Source organism: Andrena cerasifolii, chromosome 8 (genome assembly GCF_050908995.1).
Source record: "Andrena cerasifolii isolate SP2316 chromosome 8, iyAndCera1_principal, whole genome shotgun sequence".
NCBI classification, from domain to species: Eukaryota; Metazoa; Arthropoda; class Insecta; order Hymenoptera; family Andrenidae; genus Andrena; species Andrena cerasifolii.
Genome location: NC_135125.1, coordinates 15,104,101 through 15,121,358, shown reverse-complemented (window position 1 = coordinate 15,121,358; position 17,258 = coordinate 15,104,101). Strand labels below are relative to the sequence as shown.

At 45.8% G+C, this 17,258-nt stretch overlaps 1 protein-coding gene across 3 annotated transcripts in view; it reads left to right on the top strand.

The window, feature by feature from the left end:
- Glut4ef (Glucose transporter 4 enhancer factor) overlaps window positions 1-17,258 on the top strand; it is a 123,841-nt gene that overhangs the window by 6,528 nt on the left and 100,055 nt on the right. The window contains exon 1 of one of the 3 annotated variants that reach the window (XM_076818820.1): window positions 6,034-6,108. The exons of the other annotated variants lie outside the window; for them this stretch is intronic. Within the exon in view, the coding sequence (XP_076674935.1) occupies window positions 6,049-6,108 (60 nt within the window). The 5' untranslated portion in view covers window positions 6,034-6,048. Of the gene's footprint in view, window positions 1-6,033; window positions 6,109-17,258 lie in introns of those variants that run through there. 3 annotated transcript variants of the gene reach the window in all.

Sequence of the window (17,258 nt, the reverse complement as noted above, 5' to 3'; positions counted from 1 at the left end):
GGATCCGTCTGCGAGGCTTTCCGCACCGGGCTCTGTCTTGCACGTACATTAGGAATGCGTGTTATGACGCGGAACAGGTTTGCACCGTGCAGCAAGGTGGAAATTTATACAGCTGAAAGAATTGTATCGCGTTGGTAGGTTGGTGTAACGATGTCTAAATTGGAAAGCAGGATTAGGCCCTGTTCGGTCGGCTCTCCTCGCGTACCTTTAATTTGCGTAACGCCGCGCGTCGGCTCGATCCACGGCGCACGCGCGCCTCGGCAACGGGCTATTTAAAATCGTATCCGAACAGGCCGGGATCTACAGTGCGTGCTCCGCTGCACGGGATTATGTCATACGTGTGCCTGTACCACTTCGCCGGTAAATAGGTTACGCAAGATGGATCACGGATGGCCACTCCGCATAAGTATTAACCTATAGCCACGAACCGGCCGGCCGGCCGGCGTCCGTGTTGCCGTCTATGTCGCCGAGTGGAAACTAGAGGCGGCGCAACCACCGTGAAACGCCACTTCTCGATCGCAGCCAACCGCTCCGCGTTATAAAATGAATGTTCCTTTTCTATCGCTGCCGTTCCGTACCGCGAGCGCAGCGCTTTTATCATATAATTCCTATAATCAACGGCAGAATCTGTTCCCATAGCTGGCCCGAGTAATATCGCCGAGGAAGCTTGATGGTCGAAACTCTGTTAGCCTCAGAATTTTTTTTTTTTATCTTAATACATGCAATTATTCCGGGTACTGCCGTAATTATGCCACGGAATTTCCTACGGTAGCTTACAATCTGTGGAGCAGTAGATAAACGTCCGTGCGCTATCCTGGAGAGGCCGGTTCGGAAAATGGGCGTCTGTTTAGCATCGACCCGTCCGATAAAAATCGAATATGCATGAGGGAGGGAGAAAAGCGTGGATCGATACGGGGATCCGAGGCAGGATTCCTTTGCGTAACGAAACCAGAAGAATTACCGTCGAGTGACTCGGGCTCGTATGGCAGCCGGGAACGGTTAATCGCAATCCTTCTCTTTCTTTTAAACGCGCGTGCGATATTCTCTTGTAAAATACACAGAGACACGGCACCGAAAGTTATGACATAATTGCCCGCGAAACAACGATCGCCTCACCTTTCTCCTCGTAAACTGCTGCGAGCTTGATTTCGGCGTTTGGAAACAACATGGCTGCTAGCTACGGCGACCGGCCGCTGGAGGCACTGCATCCTAGCCGATCGCTCGTAAAGTCGGTCATAGAGTTTACAATGCAACGCCTTCTCTTTGCTCGGCCCATACTCCGCGCTCTCCCCCCTCTCTCTCCTCCTCCTCCTCCTCCTCCTCTCCCTCCCTCCCCGCGTTCCCCTCCTCGATTTGGTTTACCGCGATTGCGCCCGTGTCGCAATCATTAGCACGCTCGAGTACAATTACCTTGGATATTGGAACAGGTCTGTGGCAGTGCGATGCATATGCATCGCGCGCGCAAGGCTCCGCGGTCGAAATGGGCGCGTAGTACGCACGAGACGCGCGGACTTTTAATAAGCTGCAAGCCGAGCCGCCGACGTGACGGCATGGGATTGGAAAATGGGACGCGCGTGCCGCTACAATTACCCGGAATCGACCCCGTCGCGGATTCCATCGGGAACGCGAGGCGGTCGCGGCGCGGCTTCACCGAATCGCCCACGCCTCCGCGCACCTTTCCACGGGCCCGGTCGCGACATTTAAGCAGTACTGGCCGTGAACGAAATTTCATTGTCCGTGAGAAAGTAAATCAGCATGCCACGCGAGATCCGTGCCAAAGCGTGGGCCCTTGGTCGCGAGAATACAGTGCGGCTCGACGAGATCGGCTCGTGGGTCTCACTTTTCCTTCGTGCATATCTTTCGCCGAAGGCTTAGCACGCTTAGATACTCAACGGTTGAATATACACACGTATTTCTTTGATACTATGTACGATTACCCGGCCGAAAGGAGATCCCCAAGAGGCGGGCTCGGGCGATACAGTCCGTCGCTATGACGATTGGTCGAATCACCTATTTGGGCACACTTTTAAAGACGCGGCACGCGTGTTTTGGTTATTGGCTGAAGCAGGCACATACATTGTCGCACCGCGCGACGAAGACAGCGAACAAAACACATCGAGATCGAGTGGAATAGAGCGATCTGACCGACGAACGCCAAAGCAATAGCGTAGGCATCTCAGATAGTTAACCATTAATATATAATAACATAAAAATTTCCTTATTTTTCACAATATGTTCAGGAAAGTTTTATCATTGGTTTGGTTAGATTTTTCTGATTAAAATAAGCCCAAACACAATCTCGCACAGATTGTTTGAAAAGTAAGGAAATTTTTATGTTATTATATATCAATGGTTAACCGTCTGAGATGCCTACGCTATTGCTTTGGCGTTCGTCGGTCAGATCGCTCTATTCCACTCGATCTCGATGTGTTTTGTGCGCTCTCTTCGTCGCGCGGTGCGACAATGTATGTGCCTACTTCAGCCATAAACCAAAATACGCGTGTCGCGTCTTTAAAAGTGTGCCAAAATAGGTGATTCGACCAATCGTCATAGCGACGGACTGTATCGCCCGAGCCCGCCTCTTGGGGATCTTCTTTCGGCCGGGTAATAGTAGGGTGGATGTACCAGTAAATGAACACGTACCAGTGAATGGACATTTTTTATTAAAATGAGTAAAATAAGTTATTAAAAGAAGCAACTAATTAATTAGAGACTTCTTGTAATTTCTTGCTTCAGATCCAAACAATTCTTGCAGCACGTGGAGTCAATCGCGCTGCAAACATAATTTTATAATAGTGTTCATTCATTAGCCTTAAGTGTTCATTTATTGGTGCGTTTACCCTACTTACTCGATTTTAGCGAAATGCTCTTTGTGTTCCTTATCGCGAAATCTTCCGTTTCGAAGCTTCGCCGCAAGCAGGGAAAGGTTAGGGAATGGCGTTTACGAACCGTCCCTGAACCACCGAAGTCGACTCTACCGTAGAACATCGACTGCAACGGTTCGACGAATTTTCGTGAAATTTTATCACGCGGCGTTCGAGCCGCGGCAGTGGAAATCTCATTTTCATTCTCGCAACATCAGAGGAAACTCCGCGAAAACAGCTGATCACGGGCAGAACACGCGTAAGTTTATGAATCCCGTCTCCCACCCGACACTATCGCTCGTAAGCGAGTCGCACTGACGTAACGATGCAGCACGCGCCGTAAATTATGATCGATAATGTAACCTTGTACGTGTGCGGAGGTAACATATGGTAGAATATGCATCGTTTAAGCCCTCCGGGACTTTCTAACAATCCACGCCGATAGTCTACAACTATCAACTGTTACGCGGCCAACAATGCGATTTATATTACGTAAAAACTGCCTCTAACCAACGCTCGGCCCTCTGCGCATAATTTCGCACTGCGAATTGGGCTTCTTAGAAGCAAGCGACCATAGAATCCAACAGCACTTTCCCTTCGCTCCAACGACTCAACGAAAACAGCATTTCTTCACAACGATGAAGTCGAAGTTTAAGAAGCTTTCGCTGGTACATGGAACACAGAGTGCATATGGTAAACAGAACGCAACATGGCACGTTTCTATCGCTACCATAGAGAAGTGACGGTCGCATGCGTCGATGGTGCTGCCCCCCGTAGGCGGGCGATCGGCGGTACGAAAACTTAGTTCGCGCGTGGTATTGCATAGGACACAAGGACGCGAGGAAAAGTGGCGCGTATTTGCACCGAGAGAAAAGCGAGGTCGGGCCTTTCTCAGAAAAGTGGGTCGAGAAGGTGCCGGTCGCGCAGCCAGGGGAAGCCGGCGGTTGCGTTCCACGCGCGAGATTCACAAGGAAAGGCGTCACGTTCCGCTCGTCCCCGTGCGAACGCGAGCGTAAAGGCGGCCACGCACGGGCCGGCCGGCCTGTGCAGGTCGGCCGGACGCCCGTGGCGCCCTCGCACGCTCTGGTCGGTCTGACAGTGTTTTAAATTTTTTCAATTTTGTTTCCATTGATGAAACAGTATCATAATGGATGGAAAAAAGGATTTGAGTCGTTGAATCAAAAAGTAGAAGCTTGAAGCGTAAAAATGCCTTTTTTAAATATTTTTTGCGACTACTTTTCGCGGAGTTAGTACAGCCATTTCAAAATGACCAATTTTTTCGGGAAATTATAGTGTTCCTTTAATTTTGTCCAGCAGTTTAGTTCCATTTTCAGTTTACTTTATAATTATTCACATTATTAGCTACCATTATTCATATTACAGTAGATACACATTTCCTAAAATATTCGAAACATTTTCAGCGCCCGAAACTTCTGGACGCCCCGGAATGGCTAGCGATCACTCTCTTGCTTAATATTAATTGTGGCGGGTGATAAAGTATCGGGCAGCACGCGCACCATCAGATTAATTGGGTCTTACAACCCCGAAAGAAACATCGATTTTCGCGCGTCTCTCGGTACGAACAAATACCGATAATTTAGTTCAGTATGAAAGAAGTATCTATCGATATCTTCGTGAAGTATGAAAGGGGTATTGATTCAGTATAGTATTTATTTGATATCGATTGAAGAAGAATCTGATACCAAGTACCTTAAATTTCGATATGTATCGATATTTAAGTACCTTAAATTTCGATATGTATCGATATTTCCTATTGAATAATTTGGTATTGAATTGATATTTCCTATTGAATAATTTGGTATTGAATTGATTGAATATCATTAATAGTATCGGTATCGATCCAATCAAGTTTGATCAGGGTTTAGATTACAAATTTTTACACGTTTTCCGATCAGTCCGATTCAGGCAGACCGAATCGTTTTTCGTATTTGCTCCGGCCGGCCTGCATAGTCCGGATTGCGCAGGAAAAATAAACTTTCTCCTATCGAAATCTACTGAATGAATACTACAGAGTGATTCTCCAGCGACACCTGTCAAAGAGATGCCGCCTGGTACCCCGTGGCGAGAACAGGACTCCCCAGTGCCTCACCGAATTTGATGGCTCTCGACCTTCGAAAGGGTTGGAATATCATTAAAAAGTCAGAGATGTCCAGGATTTCCGCATTTCTCATCAGATCTTTGCAAAAAACGACGCCTATCGATTCCTTATGTTTCGCCGATGAAACTAACACCAAAAACGACATAATTCGGACCATAATGAAGGAAATTTCATGAAAAATTGATTTATATAATTTCAAGCTGAATTTGTTAACAATAGTCAGATTTACATGAAATTTTGTATGATTTTCACCGGGAAAACATAAGGAATCCATCGACATCACTTCCATATGGATACAATAAAGAATAAAGAATTTCTTAATACTCTGAAATGAATAAATCCGCTGAATAAATTAATAATAAATGAATAATAATGTTTAACTAAACGGTAGATTTCGTCACAATCTCTAATAGTACCATTTGCTTTTTCCTTATAATCGGAAACTAAAAGTTTACCCAACAAGCGACTTAAATCGCTTAAAGAGCATTAAATTAACTACTAAATAAACAGTTTTCAATTTTTTTTATAACAATTAAGTTGAAAAAATTTAAAAAGAAACATTAAATGAACGTACAGTATATTCAATTATAAATAATTAAAAAGGAATAATTTTTTCATTTCATATTTTTTGGCGCCATTCCGATATCGTTTATAGTTTAAAAGTTATACAACACGAATGTTACTACCCCTACCCCGACCGCTGTGCAGCGTCGGGCCGGCCTGCATAGTCCGGCCCGTGCAGGCCAAACTGACAGGCCGGCCGGGCCGCGTGCGGCCGCCTTTATTACCGCGGTGCCAGGAGAAAGAGAGGCTCTCCCGCGCGCGCGGGTATCCCATCGGGTCTCTTCGTTTCCTTCTCCCTAACGTCGCCGCGCCGCTCTTATTTCTCACCGCCCGGCGGCTTTCCAACAACGCAGCGATTATGTGGAGCGGGCTAGACGGCCTTCTGCGCCATCGATTAAACGATTTTGTGCCGGCGTCCGCCGACGAAAAAAAAACAGCTGTCGAGAGTAGGTGGCGGCGCGGGCTAACCTATACGACGCGTCTGACGATTGAACAAGATGGATGAATAAATTACTCCCACGAGAGGCAGAACACAGCGGGCTTTCCTCGGCTAGTTACGCGGTAGGATAAAAGTAACCGTAATATAACTGGATCCTCTGACAAGCCTCTAAACACTCGATACGCAATATACACACATCAGTGCCGCTAGATAACAGGGGGTGGGTACCCCACCCAAGACACTTGCGACGTTACAAAAAGTAGGCGACTACGCTGCGGGTTCAAATTGCATATAAAATACTATTCGCATCGTCGCAGCTGAAGAAGACATTCAAGTGTCTATTTCGGTCAGCTTTTCCTCGCCAACGAGAAACATTCTCCGTTAGCATGGACGCCATTCGTCCGCCTGCGCGCTTATCCCGAAAGTGTCGATTCGGTGGCACGCTACCGGCGCAGCAGTGGGGCCCGAGCGCGTGAAAAAAATGAAAACAAACTTTCGCCGCGCGCGGACGAGGAGATGCTTACTAGCGTCAGAGTTCGCGCGGCGATGGCTGAGCCGCGTGTAAAGAGACGGAACGAGGAGGTAGAGAGTCGTGGGAGGTTAACGGGGGGCAGGGGGGAGGGGGGGGGGCAGGCTTAAAAAGGGGCCAGCGGAGGGGCGAAAGGCGGCCACGATACTCCGTAACGGAGAGGAGAGCGTGTTGCCAGCGTACGTTTTACGCAACGTCGCCTGTGATATAACGAGAGCGGTCGGGGCGGAATAGCGCGCGGCACTCGCGCGCGTAGGGGCACGCACATGCGTGGACACGGGAAGGTGCATAACGCTGGCGCGCGCCCCTGCTTCTCCGCGGGCAGCAGGGATCCGCGCGTGGCGGGCCGCGTTCACCCGGTTTCGCTGGACCCGGCTGAAACACAATGACCCAAATGATATCGCGAAGCAGGTCGCAGCCTAGATACCGCCGCGGGCCGGCCTTTACCCTCCCCACGTCCCTCGCGCCTTCCTTCTTTCCCCGTCGCTGGTCGACAATCGGCGAGCGTGGCGGTATCTCTCGCCTGCGCTCCGCGCGGACCCAGATTTTCACTTTCACGCGGGTGAACGTTGACACTCTCGCCTTTCGATAAACGCGCGCGAACTGGATCGAGAGTTACTCTCCTCGTACGCACGCGTACGCGGTACCGTTCGCCGACTGTTCGCCGATGATGCACCGACTTCATTGGGATCCTGGGATGTAGTTAATCGTAGGGCGGTTGTCAACACTTTTTTGGGGGATAATTCGGTGCCGATGCGTAGGGATTCTTGCTGCAAGCGCGTTTGGTACCGTCAGGCGGTAATGGAAATGCAAAAAAATCGTGGGTTGAATTTGTATGCTACAGATTGGGGATTTGCTCAGAGTAGACTAGTGGTGTGAATATTGTTAGAATGTGTACAACGATGGACTGTTCCTGGAGTTGAAGTGTCAGGGACTTCCCTAGTAGCATTTATTGTTGGCATTTTGATGGCCAACTAATTCCCAACTGGGGGATACTGTGGGCCAACCAGAAATGCTACTAGGGTTTGGGGACCCGGTAGTTTATGAGTTTCCTTTCTTTCGCTACAGGAGACCCAAAAGAGGGGAAAACGGTCTTCTCGACCCCTGCGCTTCCCAGTCCGAGAAAACCCTCCAAACGGTTAACTTGCATCGCGCTAAAGACTATTCTTTCCATTACTTTTAGTTTAAGTATTACGCAGTTATTATTATTATACTGACGATCGACTGTGTAACTTTTATTTTCTTAAATAAATAAACATTATATTCTAACAAATATAATATGTGGATACGAAAGGGGTGCAAAAGGGCCAGATGCCTCCCTTGGCTTTGAAAGAACTCGCTTATTTTTCAAAATTGATCTCCATTAAGTTTATACTAAAGAAGGGAATACTTTTAAACTACGGTTTTAAAATTTTAATTAAATCAGTATTACATAATGGGTTAAAAATAGCAAGAGGGGTGTATTTTTCTCTACCATCACCCCAAACTTATGCCCCACCATCCCCTGAAAAGAAGTCCAGTAGACTTTTTTTTTACCACCACTATACTTTGCTCTTACGAAAGAAAAGGTATTTTACTGAACTTGGATGTACTTAACTGTGTCTCGCATAAATTGAGAGTGAAGTATTGATTGAGGAACGGATGATAGCGTAGGTCGTAGTTTGGAACCACTAGCTTAACTTCAGTTCTGTTACGTTTGATTTCCGGGGTCATTGGAGGCCCCCGTTGCACATGAAACATAAATATCTCTGCTTCTGATAAGAGAGAGTATAATACGCATTGGAAGGAACTTGGCAGGCGTAACGAAAGCAGAATATGCACCCATTTGATATTAGACTACGTCGGATAATTGCGAATAGAGCCAGCCGCATGTGCGTATACGCGTGCTTGCACGAGCTACTGGCACATAAGCATACTCGACGAATGAGTAAGCCTCACTTGGACGATAAACTTCCTTTGTTTAATGTCTCCTGACGAACCTCGGACAGAGCATAGTGCTCCATTTATCGAGATGGCTCGACATCACTGCTCGGACGCTTCCCAAAAAACAATCAAATTAAAATTACTTACTTAACGTACATGATTTTTGTCTCCAGCTTTGGTAAAATTATCTCGGATTTACGATTCGTCATAAGGTCCTACGAGTTGCCCGAAAACCACAATATTTAGCTTGGACTTTCCAAATTACTACCTCGGTAATGGCCAGAGTGATCCGGGGGGGGAAAACCCACGCTGCCATTACTGCCTGGAGCCAGTACAAAGCTAACCAAGCGGTAGTATTGCAATTTATGAGAGACGTGGGTAAGACACGCTTTTCTTCGTTTGCTTTTCCACGTGGACGACGTTGCACCACGGCTTCTACGGATTACCGTTATCACCGTTGCGTGACCTGCTTTTTGGTACGTACCTTCTCGTAACGGGGAGAAACACCTAAGAGACAAGGCAGACGGAAATACCAGAGCAATCGCGCTCCGCATCCGTTTGGTTCTCAGAGAAATTTTTTTAGCCTCCGGTAGAAATCAAATATTAGGAATAGGGGCAGTTCTCTGTAGGTACCACCTGCTCCCATAGGATCTTCATCAGGTGGCTTTCAAGTTGCTGGAATACGTATCTCGAGTGGCTTTGAGAATTGAAATCACATTTGCATATAACTCTGCTTGAACAGGTGTTCCCTCGATTCCACGATCAATTGAGATCCCTCGATATCATTAAAGGTGCTAGGAATTTGTTGAAATATTTCGTACAGAATTTTCCCTTCGAGAAGGAGCGTAGATTTCTCAATCTATTTCTTAAAGCGGTCCCTCGCTGAGCCTGCTCCAATTTAAAAACCATTTAGAGTTCAGACGATCCCATTCACATACTCCATATCCAATACTTCCTTCGCAGCATCGTCGGTAGCATGGAGAATCATAAGTTCCCCGTTGTTCTCATATCAATCCCATACACGCGATTCTCTCGCAGCAACGTTCCCCCCAATTCACGCGCCGGTCCTGACACACTTGGCAGATTTAAGGCCGCCCGCTTCGTTTCCCAGCCCCGTACGAATTTGAACAATAGCCGCGTCGACGTTCCACGGCGGCCGCTCGTGACGTGTGCCCGCGCGGTGACGCGCAGATAGTAGGAAGAGCCGATGACAAGAGTGTCGGTGCCATCAGAACCGAGGAATTACTCAGCGAGCGTCACTCGCGGCTGCCAGCCGTTTCCACGTCACACCGTTCGTTTGAAATAGACCGCCGTCGAACGGAGCGCGATGCGATCGATCTACCACGTCCTCTGACATCCATAACTCTTCCGGATTTCGAGTAGTGGAAACGAACACCGCCACGTCGAAAGAGGTCCCGGTACAATTTTTCCGCGTAAAGAAGTCGCGCTGCGCCACCGAGGAGGCGTACAGTGCAGCATTCCACCTCAAAAGAAGTCCCAAACGCAACGCCCAGGCCCCGAAAGAAGTCCCAAACGCAACGTCCAGGCCCCGAAAGAAGTCCTACCGCAACCCTTCCCCTAAAAGGCCCGAGCCTTGGCCATAAATAAATCCCCAAGCGAACTTTGCTCGGCCACGGACGCTTGGCCAACTTCTCCATCGCGTAGTGATTCATTTCGCGTCCCATTTACGGCCGCCCCGGCTGCCATTTCCCATCTGAACGCCGCCAGGGACAATGGAGCGCGCGCTTCGTTGTTCGCCGGTTTTTGCGCGCACGCGGCAACATTATCTGCCAGCTGCTAATCGGCCGCGCTCGTTCGTTCCTTATTCAGTGTCGTAAGTGTCGGGGATAACAGCGGCGAACGGAGTAGGGGCCTGTCGACGGTGTTTAGCAGTGACGTCACCGGTAGCAGCTCGACACAGTGACACCGATTGCCGGTTTCTACCGGGAGGAACAATCAGGCCGTCCAGCTGCTCCGCGATTCCTGGCTGCTTCTGTTGTCGCGATTGCCGTCACTCGTGCCCAACGAGCCACGCGACGTACGCACCTCCGCCGATCGCGGGGCAGAGCTATGTATTTTCAGCGAGGTAAAGGTGGACCTGGGACTTGTACGAAATAGAGATCCCTATTTCACGTGTATTTAAATACACGTGAATTTAGATACTCGTGTATTTATAAATACACGCATATTAACGTATCCGTATTTTGATTCGTCTGATTTTTAATATCTATAGATATCCCAGAACTCTGGGGGATCGCGAAATTCATAAAAGAATTAATGTATTTAAATATATTTACTAGAATAATATGCGGAAAGTATGGTTTTACAAATTTTCAGATTGCAACTAATAACACAATTATAAAATTAACAAGATTTATTTAATCGATTACCTATTTTGATACAAAAAATTAAGGCATTACTGGTAATAAGCGAGCTTCTTTTTAGACGCAACGATAATCCTTAAAATTGAGAAACATCACTCGGTTTTATTACACTTATTGCTTAAGTGACCGCCATTGCCCAATTCTGATGAAAATACACAAATACGTTGATACACGTGTATTTAAATACACGTGAAATAGTGCACGGGTACCCGTGTACTAAAAGCTACACGGATCGAGGTACGGATATATGTAATACACGTGTACCCGTGTCTTTTTACTACACGTACCATACCATGGTCTCTAGTACGAATGGGCCCATTCGATTCTGGCTTCTCCGTTTCACCATGTCACCAATTTTACCATTTTGGTGGATATTGTGCAGGCCAGAGCTTATAGAGCTTTCCTCTAAGCTCTAAACTACGTTCAGGAAATATCGAAGAGTTAGGGGGGAAACGAATGCCGACCGGGTGAAGTGGACCTTTCTAATTAATAATTGCTCCTTTAGAGTTGGTCATTTCGCTCCGTTTGGTCTGGAACGAAGGGAGGAGCGTAGAACTAATGATAACACGGGGCATCGTGGCTCGATCGATTCTGGTACCAAGGTTGCGTAAATTACTGTAAATAATTGTGAAGGATGAAAAGAATCGAAACTTTTCATTAGTAGCTTCCCTCATCTAGGATCTTCGAAGAATCGTTAAAGAGATTCAAAAGGAGGAAGTATCTAGGAGGAGGACCGTACTATTATATATAGTATTGTACTATATTTTTGTCTAGTGTACTATATACTTAAATAATATAATTTGAATTCTGTACTATATACTGTTAGAAAAAGATACAGTACGCGAAAATACTATATTTCCGATACATCGATAAAATTCTACAATTTTTATTTATTTCTTTATTTTATAGTAACATGAAAACTTTAATTTGCGAAATTAAACTTTAACAGAGAGAGGATGTTTTCTATAATGAATATGAAGTGGCGGGAAGAGAGAAACAGAGCCAATCTCTCATAAAAAATGTTAATTTGTACCACTTTCCTCGGAAAACTACTATATTTTCTCACGACGTACCTACTGAATTTCTTACCACATTTGGCCGTGAATTACTTTATTTTTAATCGAGAAAAAAAAGTTGGCGACCCTAGAAGCACCTAGTAAGTTTCATGTTTCACCCTTCGCGATCCTGCAGTTTTTAAAATTCAATAAACAACCAGGTGGTGATAAATGTTTCTTTATTAATTCGCTGGAAATGTAGCGCGGAATCCGTGGTTCCCAGAACAGTCACAAAAATTCGAGATTGCCTCGAACGACTTGCACCTTGCGTTGCGCGCAACGCTCTCCGCATTCTGCTGATAAGATTCATCGGCGTTTCGCGGATCGTTGCTTACGTTTCGGGAAACGTGGACGTGTGCTTTATCTCCGCGAGATAATTGCCGCACGCAGTTTCCTCTTGTATTCCCTGCGCCCGATGCGACGACAGAAGAGCGTGCAGAAAATTTTCTGATCCCAAGCGGCACAGAGTCCCCATTATCTTCGATGCTCTCGGCGAGTATTTTTTTTTCTCGGTTCTGCGCAGTTTCATTGTCACTCTTGTTATCAGCCGGCGAGCACTGCTATTCGGAGCTGACGTTCCACGCGGAAAACCGTCTATGATCGCGCGATAATCCCCGATACCAGTCTCATAGATCATTGTTTTCGTTACTCCTGATTAAATCCGCCCACCAAGGCCGTCTTTTGTACCGATCTTATCGAGCAATCGGCTCGAATGCGTCGCGGGTATTGTTCCCCCCCTATCTGTCTACGCGTCCCCTCCTTATCAGTTGGTCAACCGATGTTTGTGAATTTTTTTCTTCATAACGCGACACTTCATTCCCCGCCTTTCAGCACACCCAAACAGCCGCTCGCCTTCTTTTCCCTCCGTCGCGGTAATCGGGCAAAATGTATCGCAGGAGAGAGCTACCGTGCTGTACCGCAATAACATTTGCAATTTCATCTCGTTCCTCCACCGTTCTCTCGCTTGGAATGGAACTGCGGCGGAGGGTTCCCTGGCTCTGCTCTTAAGCCGCGTTCCCACGCGCGCGACTGGACGTTGCGCGATTTAAATAGGGTCCGTTTCCCAAAGGTAACTACGTCTTAAGGGGGTATACCCGTTTGAACCCTCGGAAAATGTATACATTTTGTGGATTTTTTTATAAGTCAACGGGTTGACGAAGATTTCCCGTTTTTTAACTATGTTTACATAGTATTATGAACTACTTATAAAAAAAGTTTCAGTTAAAAAACTATTGTTTTGCGGAAGTTACGGATACATGTCCGAAAGTCTCTCGATTTTAGACGGCTAAACGGTGGCCCTAAAAACTCGCGCTACGCTCAACCAATTCACTTCCAATTTTGCATGCAGAATCATAATAAGATTCCGCATCGTCCAACGAAGGCGATTTTGAAAATTTTGAAAAATAAAGAAATGGTGAGAGATCAAAGGTAAAGTTAAATTTTTCTAAGAGAAAAATCCACCTTTTTCCTTTATAAATAATAAACGGGGAATCGAAATAAAAAAAGCCTTCGTTGGACGATGCGGAATCTTATTATGATTCTGCATGCAAAATTTGAAGTAAATTGGTTGAACGTAGCGCGAGTTTTTAGGGCCACCGTTTAGCCGCCTAAAATCGAGAGACTTTCGGACATGTATCCGTAACTTCCGAAAAACAATAGTTTTTTAACTGAAACTTTTTTTATAAGTAGTTCATAATACTATGTAAACATAGTTAAAAAACGGGAAATCTGCATCAAACCGTTGACTTGTAAAAAAATCCACAAAATGTATACATTTTCCGAGGGTTCAAACGGGTATACCCCCTTAAGATCGATCTACACTCCTGACGAAACAGTAGCTTGAATATTCAATTTTGAATCCCTAAAGCAACGATCCCACTTGTCGATGGGCGGCGCAGATCATGGGCATGCGAAGCTTAGTTACGGTCAGATTTTCTGCTAGATATTCCAATTCAGTTGCAAGTATTCCCCGTGCGAAATATTCAGTTTTATATTACACAAGTGGGAACCCCGCTTTAGTCATCGCAAACCCAACGTTAACTCCGTTCCGCACGCGTGGTTCCGCCTTAACCCCCATCGTAGAAGGACCAAGCCTCCGTGCTCCTCGCGCGCAGCGGCGACGCATCGAGGGGGAGTAACGCGTTATCAATTAGTTCGATACGAATCTCGATGTAGGAATCGTACGTCGGGTGTCGAAAACAGGAATGGCATTAACAAGCTGTTTCCATCGATCGGCGATTCGCATTGATAAGGAGGTTATCGGCAGACAAGTGTTTACCTATGGAAATGAAAATGACGTAGGGCGGTTTCGACATTTGTTGACCACATTTCGATTGATTAATTCCCCCCGGACCGTATTTTCTCTGCCCACGAGCGATTCTATCACTGTGGATGCTAACGAGAGTTAATCTAATCGCTCTGTATCCCCAAATAAGAATTCACCTTCCGGTAAATTCATTTCTCCGTTGGAAAACGAGTTTGGATATTTATCTCAATTACAAATACCTCGGGCATATTTCCGGAACAGAAGCGTTGCTTTCGGAAATTCGTCTTCTGTCCACGGTAGATTAAATCATGCGCAGACAGCGGAATAATTTCCCACAGATCAAATTGGGTCGTTGTGACTAACGTTCTCGAAATTTTCCAATGGACTTGTCGGACGCTTCCGTTATCTTCCTTGTGCTCTTAAGCCCTGGCACCGTTGGCATAGTCAAGGAAACGCATTAGCAATGAACCTTCTAGATAAGTAGTCGTATGTATTTAGCGTGGCGTGCAGACAGCCTAAGGTCGAACGAAGTGTCTTCATTTCTCAAGCGACGGTGAAAAGTGCCATTTAAAACCCCTCCTTGAGATTTCAATCCCCGAAATCACATTTTTCAGCGGGTCCAAAATGTACACTCCGAGCGTCGAATTAATCATTAAATTAATTAAGATCGCGGGTGCCGTAATCAAGCTACATTTTCATATATAAACAGCAGACGATAAGGAGAGTTCACTAATTTCTGCAATACATAAAGCGATAATTTCAGTCAGATAAACGTAATCTCGATACTCGCCAGATCATCGAAGTAATTGCGATGGCACCCCGAGAAATGCCCACTGTATTTTCATTTAGTTCGGAGGTCCTTTATTTTAGATAAGAAGTGCCCTAAATTTTTCACGCAGATAGAAGTCGTGCCTATTGAGCGTCGCGTTAATCAATCGTTAATTAAGATTACCGATCGAGCCTAACGAATGACTCCTCCATCGGAATGGTAAATCGTTCGCCTGTGTAACGTTTATGCTTGCTCGACGAAACCTTCCAGAGAAGGGACGGACTCTGTCGTAAAATAACTGGAACTGGTCACCGCGCGTGGTGTCGCCGGTTCGCTGACTAAGATTTCGACAAGACTGAACTTTCCGCGGCGTCAGAACGCTTACGTCGCAAGTTGTCAATGAGCGAGGGCTAGCTGGCTGATGTTTGGCTAATCCGAAAGGTAAAGTCTGCCTGGGATGGCCGGTGTGCATGGCCACGCACCGTCGGGCTGTTTCTCGAGCTACAATTATCTAGCCCGTCTCCTTGATCTGTCGGCAAACAGCAATTATCTGCGTGAACTTTGCATCGCGACTCTTTCTTTGCACTAAAGTAGGTACTGTTCCCTGCTCGGTGGTAATTGATTCGGAGCAACCGAGGAAGCATGAGAGAATGATATCGTCGCTAACAAGGGGAGGACACCATGCGATATACATCGATTTTGATGAGCCTTGGCAGGATGGATCTGTGTTGAAAATAAGTAAATAGGTGTCCGAGTGTTTCAGCCAATAGGCCTTGATAATAGAGATATTTATAAGTAAATTATTAAAAATTTCATAGTGGAGTTTTAGTGGTTAAAAATCCCACAACTACCTTGGTGCCCGCGGAGAATTCCCTTCTGGAGGCGTCGGGGTGCTTTTTGAGGATATCTCCATGTTAAAAAACTTTTTTTTTATTAATTATTTTTTTTTATAATTTTTTTTTAACTTCGGGAAATCTTCAACAGGCACCCCCATCCTTCCAGAGGGGAATCCCCCGGAGGCGCCAGGGTAGTGTGGGATTTTTACCCACTAGAACCCAACGGCCATTATGAAATTTTTAATAATTTATATGTAAATATCTCTATTATTAAGGCTTATTAGCTGAAACCCTCGGACACCTATTTACTTATTTTCGACATAGATCCATCGTGCCAAGGCTCATCAAAATCGATGTCTATATCACATGGTGTCCTCCCCTTGTAAGTTGTTCCCATTTAAAGGCAGGTTTTCGTATGGACGCAACGTGGAGAATTTCAAAGTCGATTATCTCGAAAATGAAGCGCGATATCAAAAAAAGTCGCTATTACTTTTCGACTTATAACGAGTAAATAAGTCAAGCAAAACGAATAACATTTTTTGATATTGCGCTTCATTTTCGAGAAAATCGACTTTGAAGTGACATTGTATTCCGTTGCGTGTAGGAAAACCTACCTTAATGAGGACGGGGTTCTGAAAGAAATGTTTAAACAAAAAACCTGAAGAAATATTTATTTCTTAAGATTCGCTTGGAATTTTTTTAAACGTCGTTCCACATTAGTTCTCCTCGGTTGGAGGTACATATGTACAGATTCGTGGTGGATTCCGGTAGTGCCTGGACCTTCCAGCTTCCAAGTATCGCGACTCCGACCGAGCGTCCTTGCTGAATATTGTATCGCGCGGAGTTTCGAGGTACATACCGACTTTGTACCGTGTCCCGAAGATACGGATAAGATCGGACCGCCGCAGCGCAGCGAACTTTGACTAAGGACTTGACTTCTTGACGAAAATGTTTAAAGATAGACTTTGAAGAGCACACAAAGTGAGGAGGGGGATGGAACGTATCTCGAATTTGGAAGCGAGCTTGTCAGACAGTGCGGGGTCTGGTTTAACGGGCGAAAATATTTTCCTTATTTCGTGCCAGGTGGTCCGAATTAATTCGGTATGCAACCTTCGGAATACACTGGCGTGATCGTGTTCGATGGAGGATTTTTCTGGGCCCGAATTAATGAATTCAGGAACTGGTAGCTCTCGAGGGCAGTACTTATCACCTAAGAAATTCGTACCAATTGAAGATAGGTCGTAGGAAAATAGGGGGGGATAGGTAATTAGTGGAAGACTCTTAAGAATTGGGTAGAATGTATTTCCATGCGAGCTTCTCTATTTCAGCACCTCCCACGAGGGTGTTCTGTAAGTGAATAGGTAATTGTTTTTTAAGCTTTCTCCCTGTAGGTACCACTAGAAGAGGGTCAAAGCCTTTCAAAGCATTAGCACGAATTTATCATTTCTTCCAAAATTCAATTCCTAAAGGGGCAAATCCAATAACTGTGAGATAAAAATAACGTGTCTCA